Consider the following 19,785-nt stretch of genomic DNA (forward strand, 5'->3'; position numbering starts at 1 on the left):
TAGAATGGTGATCATTAAAAATTCAGGAAATAACAGGTGCTGGAGAGGATGTGGAGAAATAGGAGCACTTTTACACTGTTGGTTGGACTGTAAACTACTTGAACCATTGTGGAAGACAGTGTGGCAATTCCTCAAAGATGTAGAACTAGAAATACCATTTGACCCAGCCATCCAATTACTGGGTATATACCCAAAGGATTATAAATCAGGCTGCTATAAAGACACATGCACACGTATGTTTATTGCAGCACTATTCACAATAGCAAAGACTTGGAATCAACCCAAATGTCCATCAATGATAGACTAGATTAAGAAAATGTGGCACATATACACCATGGAATACTATGCAGCCATAAAAAAGGATGAGTTCATGTCCTTTGTAGGGATATCTATGAAGCTGGAAACCATCATTCTCAGCAAACTGTCCCAAGGACAAGAAACCAAACACTGCATGTTCTCACTCATAGGTGGGAATTGAACAATGAGAACACTTGGACACAGGATGGGGAACATCACACACCGGGGCCTGTCGTGGGGTTGGGGGAGTGGGGAGGGATAGCATTAGGAGATATACCTAATGTAAATGATGAGTTAATGGGTGCAGCACACCAACATGGCACATGTATACATATGTAACAAACCTGCACATTGTGCACAGGTACCCTAGAACTTAAAAAAAAAAAAAAAGAACCCCAGGGCCCTGGTGGCGTAGGCCCCTGAGGGAATCTCCTGGTCTGCAGGTTGAGAAGACCATGGGAAAAAGTGTAGTATCTGGGCCCATTCCTCATTGCACAGTCCTTCACAGCTTCCCTTGGCTAGGGGAGGGAGTTCTCTGACCCCTTATGCTTCCTGGGTGAGGCAATGCCCCACCCTGCTTCTGCTCACCCTCTGTGGGCTGCACCGTCTTAACAAGTCCCAGTGAGATGAGCCAGGTACCTCAGTTGGAAATGCAGAAATCACTGGCCTTCTGCGTTGGTCTTACTGGGAGCTGCAGACCAGAGCTGTTCCTATTCCGCCATCTTGCCAGCCACCAGAGGTTTTTTTTGTTTGTTTTGTTTTGTTTTGTTTTGAGACAGAGTCTTAGTCTGTCACCCAGGCTGGAGTGCCTAGCTTCAAGCGATTCTCCTGCCTCAGCCTCCCAAGTAGCTGGGATTACAGGAGTGTGCCACCACACCTGGCTAATTTTTGCATTTTTAGTAGAGATGGGGTTTCGCTGTGTTGGCCAGGCTGGTCTCAAACTCCTGATCTCAGGTGATCCACCCACCTCGGCCTCCCAAAGTGTTGGGATTACAGGCGTGAGCCACCACACCTGGCCACACAGTTTTATATAAACAGAATCACAGTAGTCAATGGCAATTCCATTTTTCGAGTTGCTTGGTTGAACCTTGGTCTCATCCTCAGATTTCCTTTTACTCACATGCTTCAAATCCAATTTCTCACAAACCCTGTTTGTTCTGCCTTCAAAGTATTCCTGAATCAGACCCACTTTTCGCCAGCCTCTCTGGTACTTCACCATAGCCTCTCATCAGAATCATTGCCACTGTCTCCATCTGTATTCACTATTGTCCCTGTAGTCCATTTTTCATATCATATAGTCATCAGAGTGACCCTGTTAAAATCTAAGACATACTTTTTTTTTTTTTTTTTTTTTTTTTTTTTTGCTTAAACCTTCTAATGGTTTCCTACCTCACTCACAGTGAAAGTCCTTACAGGGGCCTTCAAAATCTACATGATCTGGTCAGGTACTAAACCTCTCTGACTTTTATTTTTCACTACTCTCCCCTCTGTCGTCTGACACCAGCCACATTGCCTTCCTTCCTGTTTCTCATTTACCGCAAGCTCCTGCCTCAGGGCCTTTGTACTGAGGTGTCTGCCTAGAAAGCTCTTTCCTTCTCCTTAAGCTGTGTCCCCCACAAACTTTGGATTTCTGTTCAAATGACGTATTATTAAAGATGCTGTGCCTGACAACCCTAACTAAAATAGTACTCCCAACCTACCCAGTCTAGCATTCTCTATCCTCTTACCTTGCTTTATTTTTCTTCATAACACTTATCACCACTTAATATATAGTTCTTTGTCTATTTGTTTATTTTCTTCCTGGAATATATTAGGCACACAATGAATATTTGAATGAATATTGATTAAATGGGTATCAAACATTCCTGTGCTCTTCATCAGTCATCTGACTTCCCTGCCTCCCACAGTTTGGGGTAAGGGATAGGCTTTTCTGGAAAAACAAGCAGGCCCTGTCTCTGATCCTCCAACCCGGCAGAGTATGCCAGGGCTAGGTGCTGTGGCTGTGGCCACTTTTCCTTCTTGTAGGGCAAGCATATTAGGTCAGTAGGATTAAAGAGTGGGGCAAATGGGCTTCTTGGGCATGAGGAAGTCAAGGTTTAGATGTGAGCTGTTTAGAGGAGTTGTTTGGAAAAGCTGTCTGCCCTGCAGCTAGTGACTACTGTCCCCATCACAGAAAGGAGAATGCTATTCTTTTTGTAAGAGGCTGAGTTTGAGTGTGGTCCCTTCCTGCTGGGAGAAAGGGGAGCCCTGGTTCCACATATCTCATCTGGGCAACCCAGAGTGAAGCCTGGGGTTACTTTCAGAAGGTTCTGCTTGTCACACCACAGTTAACAAGGCATGTTCCTGTGAGAAGGGGCAGGGACACTACCCCTTTTGTACAGCACAAAACTCACTTGTATCCATCTAGACGTATATCTTCTGACCCCATTCTCCCTATCACACAATAGCCAACAGCACACACATTGCTCTGCTGTCAGCTGCAGAGTGAAGACCAAGAAAGTGATCTGGGATAGCAGATGGATTCAGACTAAGTGAGAAACAGTTGAGCAGGTAGGACTTGTATTGGTCGAGATCACAGCTTGTCTCAAGCTAAAAATATAGATAGATTGGGTAGGGCTCATAAAAAACAGACCTGCAGAGTCATAACTAGGCTAGAGTCCAAGATGACAGCCCGACATGGTCTACCATCAGGGCAGACCTTAGCTCTGAAGGCAGGTGGAAAGCCCTGGCCCACACAAGGGGTGTTTTAAAGGAAGCTTGGTTATGAGAGCTCCAGTTGGAGCAAAGAGGCCTTTGTAGTCTGTGACTGAAATCTTCAAAGAGAACCCCCATGTGGAGATCCCCCAAACCTTGCTCCTAGATATTGGCATACTTTATTTGAATTCTGAAAAGGATATCACAAAGATTTCTGGATATAAAATATCCTGATTTCATGGCAGGGATATAGGAGGGAGGGTATGATTATATGATTTTATATGAACCTAGTTGACGTTTAATGACATTACTTATTTAACTTTGTCAATATTGATCAAGGCCATGTAGGATTCTCTATTCAAAGGAATTCTGTGATTAACTTGTTAAATTTTATTATTTACCCTAAATGTTTGCTTTTGAGAATCGAGGGATTTTTGTCTGACTCACACACTGTCTCTGTTGTTCAGTATGTGTATATTTCAAATTAGATAAAATCATCCAAAATAATGATTTTGCTTTCATGAATAGACTCATATTAAATTTATGAGTATGATATATTCATTTTAATATTTAGTAATGTATCTGTTTCCACATCTATGTTCAAATTGTTTATAACCTTTATATATATCATATATCAGAATTTCACTATAATCACTCTGCTCCACTTCTATGCTGAATCTTTTCTTTCTTCTTTCGTTTTTTTTCATGAATACCTTGTAGAAAAAAGCATGCCTACTCAACAGCACTTCAGGTGGTACTGTTTTCTGAATGATGAGGAAAAAAGGGATTTAGGGTCACATGGTCTGATATATTTGGACCCTGCCCTACACTGTATTCTCAGTAGTTGAAATATTACAGTTCAGTATCTCAGAACATTTTCCATAGGGGAGGAAGGGCTATTTCAGTAGTCTTTCAGTGAAGAATTACAAAGATGGGCTATAGAAAAATCATATTTTATAATACTATACCTTAAATGAGTTCTAAGTTCAGTGAAATTTCATTGTAACACAAGTTCAGCTAGAACTTGGTCTGTGGGTGGCAGGATCAGACACACAATTCACAGTAAGTTTCCAGTACATTTCATTTATATGCATATTAATCACTGGAGACAAGCATGTAAACTTATTTTCCTTTTTGGTATTCAACAGAGACCAGTAAAAGATAGTTATCCCAAATGCTTTTCACTTGGTGTTAATTTACAAAATGTTGCTGAGAGTGAAGATGAAGAGTTTATGAAAGAATTCATTTTGACAGATTTACTCAAAGTAAAAGCTGCTGACTATGAAGATGATCAAGAACAAATAAAAAAACAGAAGGCAAATATTTTTGTACCAAGTAGTTCTCCAGGTAACATTCTTTTCCAGTAAAATATTCAAGTCATTAATGAATTATGTTATGGAATAATAGCTTTTCTGTATGCTGGATAAATAAAAAGTACTGATCTAAAATTATAGTAACTTTTCTATATTTGTTTTTCATGACTTCCCTGAATTAAGGGAACTGATTAAGAGAACTCATTCTTCATTGGAAAAAAAAAAAAAAAAAAAAAAATATATATATATATATATATATATATATATATATATATGTAGAGAGAGAAAGAGAAAGTGAGAGAGAGGCTTTCTGCTAGACTTTAGTAGTAGGGTGTAATTATAGTCGTTTGTACTACTTATTTGGTCAATATCCATTTAATATTTTGGACTTTAAAGTAATATCTAAGTTTTATTGTTATTAAGTGGTCAACCAGCACAAACTGCCAAAAGATATGATGCCACGTATTTTAGAAGATGAAGGATTCTATATTCAGAGAAAGCCAGAAATATATAAAAAGACCTGCAACAAAATGGAAAATCGCCTGCTTAAACTAGAAGAGGCAAGTGCACCAGCTAACAAGTTAAAACACTGACTAGTATGTGACTTATTTAGCAAAATATTTAATTACTATACTTAAATATTTTTGATAGGGAAAATGTTGGTTTGGAGAGAGTGGAGAAATAATGTCATTACCTACACCTATTAAACAGTCATGGAATTTCAGACTAAACATAAGGAAGGAACCTTTAAATCCGTTACTTAAGACCATATACAGGAAGGTAACCAACAACAATTTATTTGTAATTATGGTTAAAATTCTTGTAAAATCAATTATATCTGGTGGTTTTGTGGTGATGATTTATCCTTTAAAGATACTAAGTCTACTAATATAATATCTAAATCATGATGAAATGTTAAATAGCCCTTAAAATTATAGTTTCAAGGAATATTCAATGATATGGGGAAATATCCAAAATAAAATCTGAAGTGAAAAAAGCAGAATGCAAAATTATGTATGATGCTAATTTTACAAAAATAATGAATAAATGAATGATACTCAAGGTAACCACTATTGTAACTTCTACCACTATACATTACTCTTGTCTGTTAGTTTTACCTGTTTTATATAAATGAAATAATAGAATAGGTACTCTATATTGTTGTGTACAGCAATAGCTTGTTCATTTCTGTTGCTGTATAGAACTCCATAGTATGAAAAATACATTTATTTATTTATTAACCATTCTTTTATTGATGGATATAAGTTACATCCAGTTTTTGGCTATTACTAATAACACTACCATGAAAATTTGTACCTCTTCTGATAACTGTATGCATATGCATTTTCTGTTGGGTAAATATCTCAGAGTAGAAATGCTGGGTTATAGTTTTGTATATGTTTAGTTTTACTATATAGTGCCAAATGGTTTTCTGAAGTGGTTGTACCAAACTATACACAAACTAAGAAGTGTGTGAGAATTTCAGCTGCTTTGTATTCCTGTCAACATTTGGTATATCTGTCTTTTAAATCACAGCCATTCTGGTGTACATAAGATGTATTTCATTGAAGTTTTAATCTGCATTTCCCTAATGACTAATGAAACTGAACACCTTTTCATGTCCGTTGGCTATTAGGACGGCCTCTTTTATGAAAGCTTGGTTAAGACTTTTAACCATTTTTTTCTTATTGGATTGTCTGCTTTTTCTTATTGATGTGTTGATTTCTGGATATGAGCCCTCATATAATCTACTCTATGGCTAATCTTCTGACTGTCTATTTTAGTCCATTCTCACACTGCTGTAAAGAAATACCTGAGACTGGGTAATTTATAAATAAAAGAGGTGTAATTGGCTCATGATTCTACAGTTTGTACAGAAAGCGTGATGCTGGCATCTGCTTGGCTTCTGGGGAGGCCTCAATAAACTTCTGGGAGGCCTCAGGAAACTTGCAATCATGGTGGAGGACAAAGAGGGAGCTGGCACTTCACAAGGCCAGAATAGGAAGAAGGGAGAGAAGAGGGGAGGTGCCACACACTTTTAAATGACTAGATCTCATGAGAACGCTACCACTAGAACAACCCCAAGGGGATGGTGTTAAACCATTCATGAAGGACCCACCCCCATGATCCAATCACTTTGCACCAAGCCCCATCACCAACATTGGGGATTACAGCTCAACATGAGATTTGGGTGGAGACACAGATCCAAACCATATCACTCTCTTACCTGTGCTTTTTGATGGGATATTCTTAATTTTAATGTAGTGTAATTTACCATTTTCTTTTTCTTTAGGGTTAGCACCTTTTATATGCTATTTAAGAAACTGTGCTTACTCCAGGTGCCAAAAGTATTTTTCTGTTTTTATTCGAAAGAGTTTATTGTTGGACCTTTCTCATTTAGGGTTACCACCCATCTGGAAAGTACTTTCTGTGTATAGCATTAGGTAGGGGGTCATATTTCATTTTATCCACATGGATATCCAATTGACTTAATACCACTTACGGAAAAAAAATCAATAAATCTTTTCTCATTATAATTCATTGTCATCTTTGACATTAGTCAGCTGACCATCTATGTCTTTAAAAATAAAGGACTAGTCAATGGAAAGACATCCCATGTTCATGGGTTAGAAGACTTAATATTGTTAAAAATATCCATATTACCCAAAGTGATCTGCAGACTTAGAGCAATCCATTTCAAACTCTCAATGACATTTTTTTACAGAAATGGAAAAAAATCCAATAATTAATAAGGAATCTCAAAGGACCTTCAAAGTAGAAGCTTTATATTCCTGTTGGGGTCCGTGCCGGGGGTGGTGGAGAATGAAAGAACACACAAAAGACAAAGACACACAGAGAACATGGCGGCCGCGCTCAGAGCCTCCACCTCACTTTATTTATACCCCATAAACCCCACGTCAGCAGAAAGAATGCAATGCAAAACAAACTTTCTTTCCCAGATGTAACCCTCTACTCAGTTCCTTGTTTCTATGCTCTTCCTTATCTGCCCGCCTTCTTGGCGCCTACGGGGAGTTCATTAAAAGTTCAATTGGAGATACTGTCCTTGAGCCCTATCTATTCTCAGCATACTGTTTTCAAAGGCCCCTGCATTCCTGACTTCAAAATGTATTACAAAACTACATTAATCAAAACAGGATGGTACTGGCATAAAGACAGACATATGGACCAATGGAACAGAATGAAGAGCCCAGAAATTAACTCACGTATATGCAGGCAAATGATCTTCAAGAGGATGCCATGACTACACAATGGAGAAAGGATAGTCTCTTCAACAAATGGTGCTGGGAAGACTGGATAACCACATGCAAAAGAATGAAATCAGACCCTTATCTTACATCATACACAAACATCAACTCAAGATTGAGTAAAGACTTAAAAACAAGACCCGAAACTATAAAACTCCTAGATGAAAACATGAAGGAAAGCCTTTATAACATCGTTCTTGGCAGTGATTTCCTGGATATGACACTAAAAGCACAGGCAACAAAACAAAAATAGAGAAGTGAGACTACAACAAACTAAAATGCATCTGTTGCAATAAAGGAAACAATCACCAGAGACAGAAGGCAACCTATGGAATGGGAGAAAATATTTGCAGACCATACATCTGATAAGAGGTTGAAATCCAAAATACATAAGGAACTTATTGAACTCAGTAACAGGAAAACAACCCAATTAAAAAATTGGTAAAAGACTTGAATAGACATTTCTCCAAAAAAACCAAAAATGCATACAAATGGCCAACAGACATATAAAACATGCCTAACATCACTAATTGTCAGAGAAATGCAAGTCAAAACCACAAGAAGATACCCTCTCACCTGTTAGGATGGTCATTATTTTTTTAAAATCCCCTGAAAATAACAAGTGTTGGCAACAATGTAGAGAAATTAGAACCCTTGTACACTATTTGTGGGAATGTAAAATGGTGCAACCACTATGGAAAATAGTATGGAATTCCTCTGCAAATTTAAAATAGAACTGTAATATGATCCAACAATCTCACTTCTGGGTATTTATCCAGAAAAATTGAATTTAAGATTTTGAAGTGATATTTGCATTCCTATGTTCATTGCAGCGTTATTCACAATAGCCAAGAGGTGGAAACAACCTAGCTGTTCATTGACAGTTCAATAAAGAAAACGTGGTGTATGTAGCCATAAATAATAAATCTTGTCATATGCTAAAACATGGATGAAGCTTGAAGATGTTATACTAAATGAAATAATCACAGAAGAACAAATTCTGCATGATTCTGCTTATATGAGGTATCCAAAGTAGTTCAGCTTCATACAAGCAGAAGGTAGAATGGTAGTTGCCAGGGGATTGGGGGAGAGAGAAATAGGGAGTTGCTGTTCAAAGGGTATAGAGTTTCAGTCATGCAAGATGAAAAAGCCCTAGGGATCTATGGCACAACATTGTGCTTATAGTTAATAGTACTGTAAACTTAAACATTTGTTGAGGGGAGATCTCATGCTTTGTAATTTTTACCACAAAAAATAGGACCATTCAGATTTTATATTTTCTGTAATTTGTCTTCTACTTTTACTTTTTAAAAAATTATTTTTTCTCTCTGAATTTTAGTTTGCATATATTCTATTGACGTGTCTTACCATTCACTTACATAGTTTTCTGCCATATTTTATCTATAGTTAAATCCACCCAATGATTTATTTCCCTTTCTTTACTTCTTTCATATATTTAAAATGTCCCCTTCTTCACCTTAAGAAAAAGATTTGGTGGTGTTTATTTGCCCTTGTGTTCTTTCTAGTATAGGCTTAATTTCTAAATTTTAAATTTTTTTGCCATTTTCTTTCACCTAATTTCTGAGTTTAATTCTGATTTATGTTTTAAATGTCATATAACTTCCATATAAATTCAGCTCACTGTGAAAACCACATTTCTATTTATATCTGGTTTTGGATACCCTTCTGGTGTGCTTTGATTGCCTGTAGGCTGTTATTTTGCTCTTTATTCTTTTTTCTTATAGAAACTTTGATGGATTTAATGTTGATCGCTTTCTTCCGCTTATTTTTATATAAAATTATTTTTCCTAAACTTTTATAAAAAGTCTCAGTTCAAATAACTTTTCTATTTTCACAGACCTGTTGTTTTTGTGTCGTGTTAAAATATATTGTGGCTGGATTTCTGTAATGTCTTGGCTCTATTCCCTTCCCCAGATTTTTTCTGAACCTCCTCTTTCTTAATTCCTGTGGTCCCCTACTTCTTAGTTTCGATTTCACTCCCAGTAGTTTCTATTCAGTGTGAAGCCTCATTCTGAAAATTCCTGGGAGCTAGACTCCTGCAGCTCCTTCAGTGCTTAACCCAACCATCCACAATTGGAGTGGACAAAACCTGTTCCAGTTTTAGCCGCTGTTTTTAAGTTGGCCTCCTGTACTTTCTGGTGCATTTCTGTTGGCTCTTTCAGACTCTTGTCAGGTCTATCAGATGTTCCATTGCTTCTCTCTGCTGTCTCCCACACAATCGCCAATGCTATTCAGACCTTCTGAATACTGATGATTTGTCTTCACTGACTTGTGTTTTGGGTTTCATGAGGCATTTCTTGAGAACTACTTCTGTTATAAATCTTGTCTGTGGATTTTTGGTTTTGCTGTCTAGTTGCTCTGCCTCTTTTAATATAGGAATTTGGGAAGATCTAAAACTGTACTGCCACCATATTTTCAGACCAGCCCATCTGCTGACTTCTTAATTTTACATATTTTCAATACATTTTTTGCTTGAAAGTGTTCATTCGACATTTAATTCTTCTGTAAATATTCTAATTTTCTTGAGATGTATTTAGTCTTTTCATGGGTTTTCGCTTCTATTTTTAATACAGTAATAATAGCTACTTTAAAGTTCATAACTCCAATATTTGGATCATTATGAATCTTTTTATGATCTGTTTTTGCTCTTGGTTTTGTTCATTTAGTCTTGCCTGTTATTATGACAGGTGATTTTAAAAATTGTATTCTACATTATTATATATGAAAAATTATAGAAGCCCTAGATGATGTTATCTTCCACCAGAAATGTTCCATCCTTTGCTTTGTTAAGCGTGTTGAGTGAGGATGATCATCTTCATCCAACTAGGGACTTAACTGATTTAAAGACTGAATTACAGTTTTGGTAAGGCTCAGTCTGTCTCTATATTTTCTGTTTACCTAGCATTTTCTCTGCTTGACTGCAAGCAGGGCAGGGTTTTTGTTTTGTTTTATTGTCAGCTTGTTTTATAATTTATTGCTAACACCTACCCAAAGGCCTAGCATTGAATGAATGCTTGTGTTATTTGTAATAGAACTCATCACCTCAGTGCTCTATGCTTTTAGGGTCCTAATATAATTTAGAAGATAAAGACTGGCAGAAGTTCACTGGCGTAATCTTAGAAAATGTTATTTCCTACAAGGTGCTTATCATACCATGAGAGACTAGCAATATCTCTGCCCCATCCTAATTCATAGTGGAACACAGTTGTCAAGATTTTATAAATGGCACCACCATACCAAACATTACAATGTCTTCATGTATTTTCCCAGTTGGTTTACTATAAAAGAATCTATCACCATGAAAATATAAAAACATAAAAGAATAAAAGAGGAGGGAAAAGCCCTGCTATTTGTCTTATTATTTGATATTATGTGGCATAATTTCTAGACTTAATAGTGACAATGCATTTTATCTAGATTTTGCTCTGGATATAGCAGAGATATTTTGGTGTAATTATCTGGGATCATTGCTTTTAGGAGAGAGGCCTTTGAAACAATAACAATTTGTTGAATGAATAAATAAATGAACAAATGCATCATAAAAAGTAAATGCATAATTTACAATTATTGGAGAAATATTAACCACCATTCAGGTTAACCTTTGTAATAATCTAGAATCCCAAGTTGGAAACCACTGGGCTGAACAAGTAACTTTCTTTTAGTGCATCTGTTCTAGCTTCATCCAAGCACAATTACAATATTTCATGGACTGCTATAATTTGGAAAAAATGTAAAGGCCATCTCACTAACTGTCTAAATTGAGTTTTAAAATTCATTCTTGCAGCTGCTGGGATTTGAATGTGTCTCCTCTAAAATTCAGATTTTTTCACTGTGATAGCATTAAGGGGTAAGACCTATAAGAGGTGATTAGGCCAACTAAGGCACCTCCACCATTGTCAATGGGATTAGGTGCCCTTATAAAGGGGCTTTTGCCCTTCCACCATCTGCCAGGTGAGGACACAGCATTCTTCCCTTCCAGCAGACACAGCTAAAAGTTCCACACTGGACATGAGATGCAGTGTCTTACTCTTGGACTTCCCAGCCTCCAGAACTGAGAGATACATTTCTGTTCTTTATAATTTACCTAGTCTCAGGTACTCTGTTATAGCAGAACAAATTGACAAAGACAGTAGCATCCTTAACAGATCATGTTCTAGATTTTGTGTCAGACAAATGCCTCTACCTGCCTTTCTCTTCTATCTTCTTCACATTTTTCGTGTTGCCCAGCCAGCCTTGAAGGAAAAGCTGATCTACGGTCTCTCTCCAGAATAAATATAAGGGCAACCAAGGTAGATATAACAGTTGTATGCATATCAGAGTCCTGTCTTTGCTGCTGCCTCTGCCAGGTACTTTAACAGCTTGTTGTACCTCTACTATCCCAGGTACCCTATTTGCCTGCTATTTGCTGATTAGTTTCATCTGACTATTTGACAATGACCTTCCCTCTGCTCCCATTTCTAGCACTCTTTTTATATATTTATGTAGATTTTATGTATGTCAACCAGCTTGGATGTTTTTGTACTTTTATGTAGCCTTTGATTCATTGCTGCTTAAAGCTTTATGCTTTTGGTATAACACACTTACCTAGTTCTAGAAGCCTACTTAACCCACTTAGTCAAGGGCTGCTTTTAACCAATGTGTCAGGGAGTTTGCTACCTCCCAAAAGAATTCATTCTAATGTTGGACTTTTTTTTTTTGACGGAGTTTCACTCTTTTTGCCCAGGCTGGAGTGCAATGGCATAGTCTCAGCTCACTGCAACCTCCACCTCCCAGGTTCGAGTGATTCTCCTGCCTCAGCCTCCTGAGTAGCTGGGATTACAGGTGTGCACCACCACACCTGGCTAATTTTTGTACTTTTAGTAGAGATGGGGTTTCGCCATGTTGGCCAGGCTGGTCTCGAACTCTTGACCTCAGAAGATCTGCCCGTCCAGCCTCCCTAAGTGCTAGGATTACAGGCGTGAGCCACCGCACCCAGCGGACAATTCTAACTGTTCTTTGTTTTCTGTTGTTAAAGTCTGTCTCCAGGTCACTTCTACTTATTTGACCTTGTTTGGCCATAGGGAACACATAAAGTACTTCATCTATGTGACAGCTCCTCAAATGTTTGAAGCCTACAGTCACTTCCACCTTTAGTTTTTGCTCTCCAGTCTAAATTGCCTTCTTTGGTTGTTGCTAGATATTCCACCACCTCATTTACCCTCCTGTAGCTTCTTAGTACTGTAGTCAGCAGGTGCTGAAGAGGCCAGGACCAAGGGCAGAGGCTTGTGTCACTCCATTAGAAACCCAAAGCAACTGAGCAACACAGTTATTCAACCAGTGCTGGATCTGCTTAACAAGACAGGATTCTCTAGCTTAGGAACTTTAATTTTCAGAAGTTCATTTACAATTTAGTTGTTTTAAACTGAAAATGATTTTTCCTTGGTGTTTTCTTTCCTGTTTAATGGCCAATTTACCAACTTATTACCTATTGCCTAAATCTCTCAGGTGAAATCAAGAGCAGGTTTCCCCTTTTATGGGTTGGCTCTTACATAGAGAAGAGACTTACCAACCATAAACAAGCTTTATTGCTGTTTGTCTGCCTCCCTGAAACCCAGTAAGGAAGAAGCAAAGGTTTCTAACTCAGGAAAAAGTAAGGACGCAGAGATTTGGGCACCGTACAGATGGCTTTCAGTCCTTGAGGAGCATTGGGTCTGCCACACCAGGTTAGGGGTGAGACAACATTAGGTGTAATAGCAATAGCACAGACTGAAGAGCATATTACACCATATTACACCAGACTTATCCAGAGAGTGGGCTCAGTGTGCTCCTATTTGGGTTGATGCATTCATGGCTTTTATCAGGAGTGGCTAGGCATTGATGAATCAAGCTGCATATGCTAAGTAACTCACTAACCCTTGTAAATTGCATTACTGAAAACCAATGATATTGAGCACATGCATATTCAAACATGTATATAAATTCAAAATAGTGGACTAAATATATATATATTATATATATTTTATATATATATTATATATATTTTATATATATATTTTTTATATATATTTTATATTATTTATATTTTATGTATATATATTTTATATATATATATTTTATATATATATATATATTTTTTTTTTTGAGACAGAGCCTCGCGCTGTCGCCCAGGCTAGAGTACAATGGTGCGATCTTGGCTCACTGCAACCTCCACCTCCCAGGTTCTAGCGATTCTCCTGCCTCAGCCTCCCGAGTAGCTGGGATTACAGGCACCCACCACCACGTCCGGCTAATTTTTGTAGTTTTAGTAGAGACAGGGTTTTGCCGTGTTGGCCGGGCTGGTCTTGAACTCCTGACCTCAGGTGATCCACCTGCCTCAGCCTCCCAAAGTGCTGGGATTACACAAGTGTCAGCCACCACACTCAGCCTATTCCTTTACTTTCTTAATAAACTTGCTTGTACAAAAAAAAAAAAAAAAAAAAAAAAAAGGGTGGTCAGGTGTGGTGGCTCACACTTGTAATCCCAGCACTTTGGGAGGCCAAGGCGGGTGGATCACGAGGTCAGGAGATCAAGACCATCCTGGCCAACGTGGTGAAACACCATCTCTACTAAAAACACAAACATTAGCTGGGTGTGGTGGCATGCGCCTGTAGTCCCAGCTACTTGGGAGGCTGAGGCAGGAGAATCACTGGAACCCAGGAGGTGGAGGTTGCAGTGAGCCGAGATCGCACCACTGCACGCTACATTCCAGCCTGGTGACAGAGTGAGACTTGTCTCAAAAAAAAGATGGACTGAAACAGATGAATCATATTCCATATGATCTAAGGCCTATGGACTTCAGAAATTTAAGGACAATCTGGTATCCAAATGGAGACAATCTCATGTACAAAAACAGGTGCTTTTCTTATAGGAATTGCTTAGAGGGCCCAGTCTCCTGAAGATAATTTCCCAGAGGATCACCAGTGTATGCATTTATAAACAATGTTTTAATAAGTAATTCTCTTTTAACTCTGGCCCACGGTTTTATACACCATTTGTCATAGTGTTTCCATAGGAAATTATTTTTGGTTTTATAACTTGAAAGTCCAACTTCCACTCCACCAGCACACAATGGTGAGATAGATGACAATAGTTAATAGCAAGATGATTAAAATGCTGTAATATAAATATATTTGATGAAATTAAGAGTCATAATCAATTTAAGGAAAAAGAATCAAATTATTGTTTTTTGTTTTTCTATATCTCTTGATTTTCCTTCAATTGAAATGTTACTTTTATAAGGAAAAGTTTCTTATAATTTCAAAAGAAACTGAATCAAATTAACATCGTGCACTTATTTTTCTTTATAAGGCAATAAAATATGACCTGGGAAGTTCATTTATGAACAAAATGGAAGGTCCAAGGGAAATATACCAATTAGACCTCAACATTGTGGGTTTGCAATTCAGCCATCATCATCTCTTCAATCAAGAACAAGTATTATGTGCTAGGCTTCTCCAACTATATGAATGTTTTCAGGACAGGCAGCAACAGAATGTATCTCAGCTGCTTTATGAGAAGGTGAGAATGGCTTTCATTATAAAGCTAAACATTTAATATTGAAAGAGAAAAAATTCCTTGTCCAGAGCAAATTATCAGAACATTTTCTAAATATTTAAGTAGAACAGTGGTTCAATTTCAGTTTCTCTGAAAAGAAACTGTAGGAATTGACTGACTGGGGAGAAAGCTTTAAATATATCCAATGGCATATTTATTTACCACAAATGGTTTACTAATCAATGGTATTCTTGGTCCTATAGCTCAAGAAGAGTATTTGAAATGATTGTTACTGAAAAGAGCCATGTGGCTTTTTTAAGTCTTGTAATAAAGTATTTTAATTAAAATATTAGAAATCTTGAATCTCGTAACAAATCTGAAGAGTCTTTGTCCGAAGCTGATTAATCCAAGTAGTCATCTCATGACATCATGAGGGTTATATGAAGTCTGAAGAGAAATAGAAGGAGTACCCGCTGATTACTTTTACAAACTTGTGCCTCATTTAAACTCTCTGCTAGGTTTCTGATATATGAGCATTTTGTTGACTAGTGTTCTCTTGGGAAAGGTATTTTGATAGTATGTCTCATTCAACTAATGAATACATTTGAAATCAAATACTCATAAGATATTTAATGAAACATTCAATCCCGATGGAGCCACAAAGCCATTTCAATAAACTGGACATGAACTAATTATGAACCTTCATAAATATCTGCTTTTTTATTTTTATTTTTGAGACGGAGTCTTGCTCTGTCACCCAGGCTAGAGTGCGGTGGTGTGATCTTGGCTCCCTGCAACCTCTGCCTCCCGAGTTCAAGCGATTCTCTTGCCTCAGCCTCCCGAGTAGCTGGGACTACAGGTGCCCACCACATGCATGGCTAATTTTTGTGTTTTTAGTAGAGATGGGGTTTTGCCATGTTGGCCAGGCTGGTCTCGAACTTCTGACCTCAGGTGATCTGCCTGCCTTGGCCTCCCAAATTGCTGAGATTACAGGTATGAGCCACCACACTCGGCCAATATCTGCTTTTTAAAATACAAGTTTAAAACCCACAGGACTTAATCCTTTTTTTTTTTTTTTTTTTTTTTTTGAGATAAGGTCTCATTCAGGCTGCAATGCAGTGGCTCAATCATGGTTCACTGCAGCCTCAACCTCCCAGGCTCAAGCTGTCCTCCCACTTCAGACTCCTGAGTAGCTGGAACTACAGGTGTGCACCACCACACCTGGCTAAAGTTTTTTTCTCTTTCATAGAGACAGGCTTTTGCCATGTTGCCCAGGCTGCTCTTGAACTCCTGGGCTCAAGTGATTTGCCTGCCTCGGACTCCTTAAATGTTAGGATTACAGGTCTGAGACACCATGCCCAGCCAGGAGTTAATCTATTTGATTTGATAGAGCAACTGTGTGGGAGAACTTAATAGATGAACACCATGCATTAGCAATATCAGAATATTTCCTAAAATCAATATTGGATATTCTAACTTTTAGTAAAATATGGCCATTTTTTAAATGAATGAAGGAAACAACTCAGATTAAAATGCAGGTCATTTAAAAAGTGATTTGATCTACAGATTTCTGCTTTACAGAATTTTTTCCAATAATATTATAGAATCTTTAAAGTCTTATCTAACAATATCAATTGTAGTTTATTAGAGTACCATCTATTAAAGTATATATGGACTCTAGGTTTATTTTTCATGTATATGCATAGCTCTGTGCATAAAATAAAAACTTTTGGGGTTATTATTTGCAATATGTTTCAGTATTATTATTGTATTAGGAGCCAAATGTAATTTCTTAGCAGATTTTTACTTGTTTTCAATTTATTCTCTTATATGAATATAAATATTTTCTCTACCTCCCAGTAAATTGTAAAAAGAGAAATGTGGTTGGAAGTGTGCATAATCTTCTCTTCTAAGGTGGAAAAGAGCAGTGGGGAAGAGAAGAAAAGGCCACGTGGTGCAGAGCGTGTCCGTCGGCCTCCCACCAAAAGATTAATTTCTTACACATGGATAATTTAGACACTGGGTGTGAAATGTACAGCTTTGCCTGTTCCCAGTGTTTTCAAACCAATTCAGAGTAGTGGAAGAGTCATTGGCATCCAAAAAATTCTTAAACTGAAATATGCTCCTTTATATGAGTATGAATTCCACTTAAAGAACAAAGAGGGATGTTGCTGATAGTATGAGAGAGTAGAAAGGATGCTCAGCTATGCAGACTTCTGCTCTTTTTCCCTCTAGCCTTAAAAAATTGTACAAATAATACAGGAATACATTCACACTGGAAAAGATTAATTGTAGAAGTGTCAAGATGTGAAAGCCCTAATTCATTCCACACCTCATAGTTTGGACATCCTTTAGCTCTTTAAGTACATCCTTAAAGTTCTCTTCTCCCTGTATTTCTATATGTATGTATGCCATGATTGTTTTTAACATAAATTGGATCTTACCATATGTATTATTTGGCAACTTGGTTTTTTTTAGATACAGCATCTTGTTACGTTGCCCAGGCTGGACTCAAACTCCTGGGCTCAAGCAATCCTCCCACCTCAGCCTCCCAAGTAGGTGAGACTACAGGTGTGCACCACCATGCCCAGCTGGTTTTCTGAAATTAATACTCTATCTTGGAACTTTATATGTATCACTATTATATATATATGTCCATAATATAGGTTTATTTCAATATATTTAACATATTTAATCACTCCCATTCAATGGCACTTAGGTCATTTCTTTATGATTAATAATGAAGCAGTGAATATCCTTGTACCTATATATTTGAGCACATCTATGAAAACTTCTATAGGATAGACCCATAGAAGTGAAGTTGCCTGGTCAAAGTTAAGGGTATATGCAGTTTAAACTTTGTTAGAAAGTGATAAAATGCCTTTTCCAAATGTTTTTCCAATTTGAATTTCCACTGGCAAGGCAGGACAGAGTCCACTTCCCAGAGACTTCACCAATATTCAGTATTATTTTCTAGCTTCATCTTTAATTAATTCACGAGTTAAAAAATAATATATAGGCCGGGCACGGTGGCTCACACCTGTAATCCCAGCACTTTGGGAGGCTGAAGCAGGTGGATCATGAGGTCAGGAGATTGAGACCATCCTGGCTAACACGGTGAAACCCCGTCTCTACTAAAAATATAAAAAATTAGCCTGGTGTGGTGGCGGGTGCCTGTAGTCCCAGCTACTCGGGAGGTTGAGACAGGAGAATGGCGTGAACCCGGGAGGTGGAGCTTGCAGTGAGCCGAGATGGTGCAACTGCACTCCAGCCTGGGTGACAGAGTGAGACTCTGTCTCAAAAAACTAAAAAATAAAAAAATAGTAATAATAATATATATATATTTTTTCTAGATGTAAGTCCATAAAAGAAGTATATCTTTTAAATATGTTTTATATATTTTTGTCCTATTCTGTTACTTGATTTAAACTTTATTATATATTTCAGCAAACATTTTAAATTTAAAAAAATTATTTTTGAGAAAGGTCTCACTCTGTCACCCAGAGTGCAATTATAACTCACTTCCGCCTCTTAACTCCTGGGCTCAAGTGATGCTCTCACTCAGCCTCCCTAGCTGGGACTACAGGTACATGCCACAACAACCAGGTCATTTAAAAAAATTTTTTTAGAAACGAGGTCTTTCTATGTTGCCAGGCTGGCCTTGAAATCTTGGCCTCAAGCAATTCTCCTACCTCAGCTTCCTGAGTTTTCGGAATTACAGGCATGAGCCAGTGAACTTGGTAAGCATTTTACATTTTTACGAGGTCAAATCTGTTAATCTTTTCCCTTGTGAATTTTAGATTTTTTTTGTTTGCTTCCTAAGCTTCCTAAGACCTTCTCTAGCCCAAGTTTATCAATTAGCCTATTTTTGGTTGCAATTCAAGGAAAACTTCATCTCAGTTATTTCAGACAATAAGGAAAGGCATTACCTCATATTGTCCAAGTTAGGGCAGCTCTCGGTTTGGTTAATTTGGTGTCTTGACAATGTTATCAACAACCCTAGCCTTTTCTGTCCTTCTCTTCATCTTCAGCAAGTCGACTTGGGGTTGGCCCCACTCATGGAAGCTAACCAAGTGGCTGCTCCAGTTCAAGGCGTGCTGGTCAGATAGATAATATGCAGTGTAGTGTCTCACGTTGAGAGCCTTCTCCAATCTCTCTCTTGTCCTGCAGCAGATTTCCCCTAATATCTCATTGACTAGAATTATTTCACATGATCATGCCTAAACTGTTCATTGGCAAGAATGAAATTGCTGCAAATAGCTGCACTAATCAGTTTACCTCAAAAACACATGGAAAATGGTTGAGCAATTGAACAAAATTGGTGTTCTGCCAACCAAGAAAAATGATCCTTTAAGGGCAATGAATAGTGTCTGACAGACCAAAATTATAAAGACTTCCTTTTATATATCCTTGTGGTGTATATTATATATGCGTTTGTATATGTGTATACATATGGATGTGTGAGTATATGTGTGTGTGTGTGTGTGTGTCAAAGGGCATGTGTGTATATAATTTCCAGCCTTTTCTATCTAGAGTTTATATCTGTGTCTCAGGTGAGACTGGGCTCCAACTCCACTCTTTCTCCCAAAAGATCAGCCTAATATCCAAATACCATCATTTATTTCCCTATTGATTTAAAATACTAACTTTATCCTATACCAGCTGCACATATTTATTAACAT

The 19,785-nt window shown here is 37.7% G+C and overlaps 1 protein-coding gene across 1 annotated transcript in view; it reads left to right on the forward strand.

Annotated features, from left to right (window-relative positions):
* CC2D2B (coiled-coil and C2 domain containing 2B) overlaps positions 1-19,785 on the forward strand; it is a 344,324-nt gene that overhangs the window by 244,777 nt on the left and 79,762 nt on the right. Inside the window, 4 exon segments of the mRNA XM_050802958.1 lie at positions 4,140-4,338; positions 4,728-4,864; positions 4,956-5,084; positions 14,918-15,127. Coding sequence (XP_050658915.1) covers positions 4,140-4,338; positions 4,728-4,864; positions 4,956-5,084; positions 14,918-15,127 — 675 coding nt within the window.

The sequence above is a fragment of the Macaca thibetana genome, chromosome 9 (genome assembly GCF_024542745.1).
Source record: "Macaca thibetana thibetana isolate TM-01 chromosome 9, ASM2454274v1, whole genome shotgun sequence".
In the NCBI taxonomy this organism is placed as follows: Eukaryota; Metazoa; Chordata; class Mammalia; order Primates; family Cercopithecidae; genus Macaca; species Macaca thibetana.